This window comes from Eimeria mitis, genomic scaffold (genome assembly GCF_000499745.2).
Source record: "Eimeria mitis Houghton genomic scaffold, Emh_scaff497, whole genome shotgun sequence".
In the NCBI taxonomy this organism is placed as follows: Eukaryota; Apicomplexa; class Conoidasida; order Eucoccidiorida; family Eimeriidae; genus Eimeria; species Eimeria mitis.
In genome coordinates, this window is record NW_013573269.1 from 12,400 (window position 1) to 12,794 (window position 395).

The window sequence follows — 395 nt, forward strand, 5'->3', positions numbered from 1 at the left end:
GAGTTTTCCTTCTTCGCCTACCCATCCCCTGTTTCTCTGCTTCCTGCTGCAGATGCAGCTGCTGTTGCTGCTGCTGCTGCTGCTGCTGCTGCTGCTGCTGTTGCGCCTGTTGCAAGCCTTCATAGGGGTTCTGCTGCCTGCTATGTGCAACGTGAACAGCAGCAGACGGGTCAGAAGCAGCAGCAGCAGCAGCAGCAGCAGCAGCAGCAGCAGGTTGGTTTGCCTCCCATAGAATTCGTTCAGCTTCTGTGGGGAAGTTTCTCTCCGTGCCTGCTGCTGCTGCTGCTGCTGCTGCTGGTGCTGCTGCTTGTCTTGCATTGGCTGAATCTACTGCAGCTTGTGGTGGTGCTGCTGCTGGTACCTCAGGTGCCGCAGCAGCAGCAGCAGCAGCAGCA

The 395-nt window shown here is 58.2% G+C and overlaps 1 protein-coding gene across 1 annotated transcript in view; it reads right to left on the reverse strand.

The window, feature by feature from the left end:
• The window catches only part of EMH_0014300 (uncharacterized protein), a gene marked incomplete at both ends in the record, with an annotated part of 8,173 nt that overhangs the window by 3,261 nt on the left and 4,517 nt on the right, over nt 1-395 (reverse strand). The window contains one exon of the mRNA XM_013500054.1: nt 22-393. Within this exon, the coding sequence (XP_013355508.1) occupies nt 22-393 (372 nt within the window). The remainder of the gene's footprint in view (nt 1-21; nt 394-395) is intronic.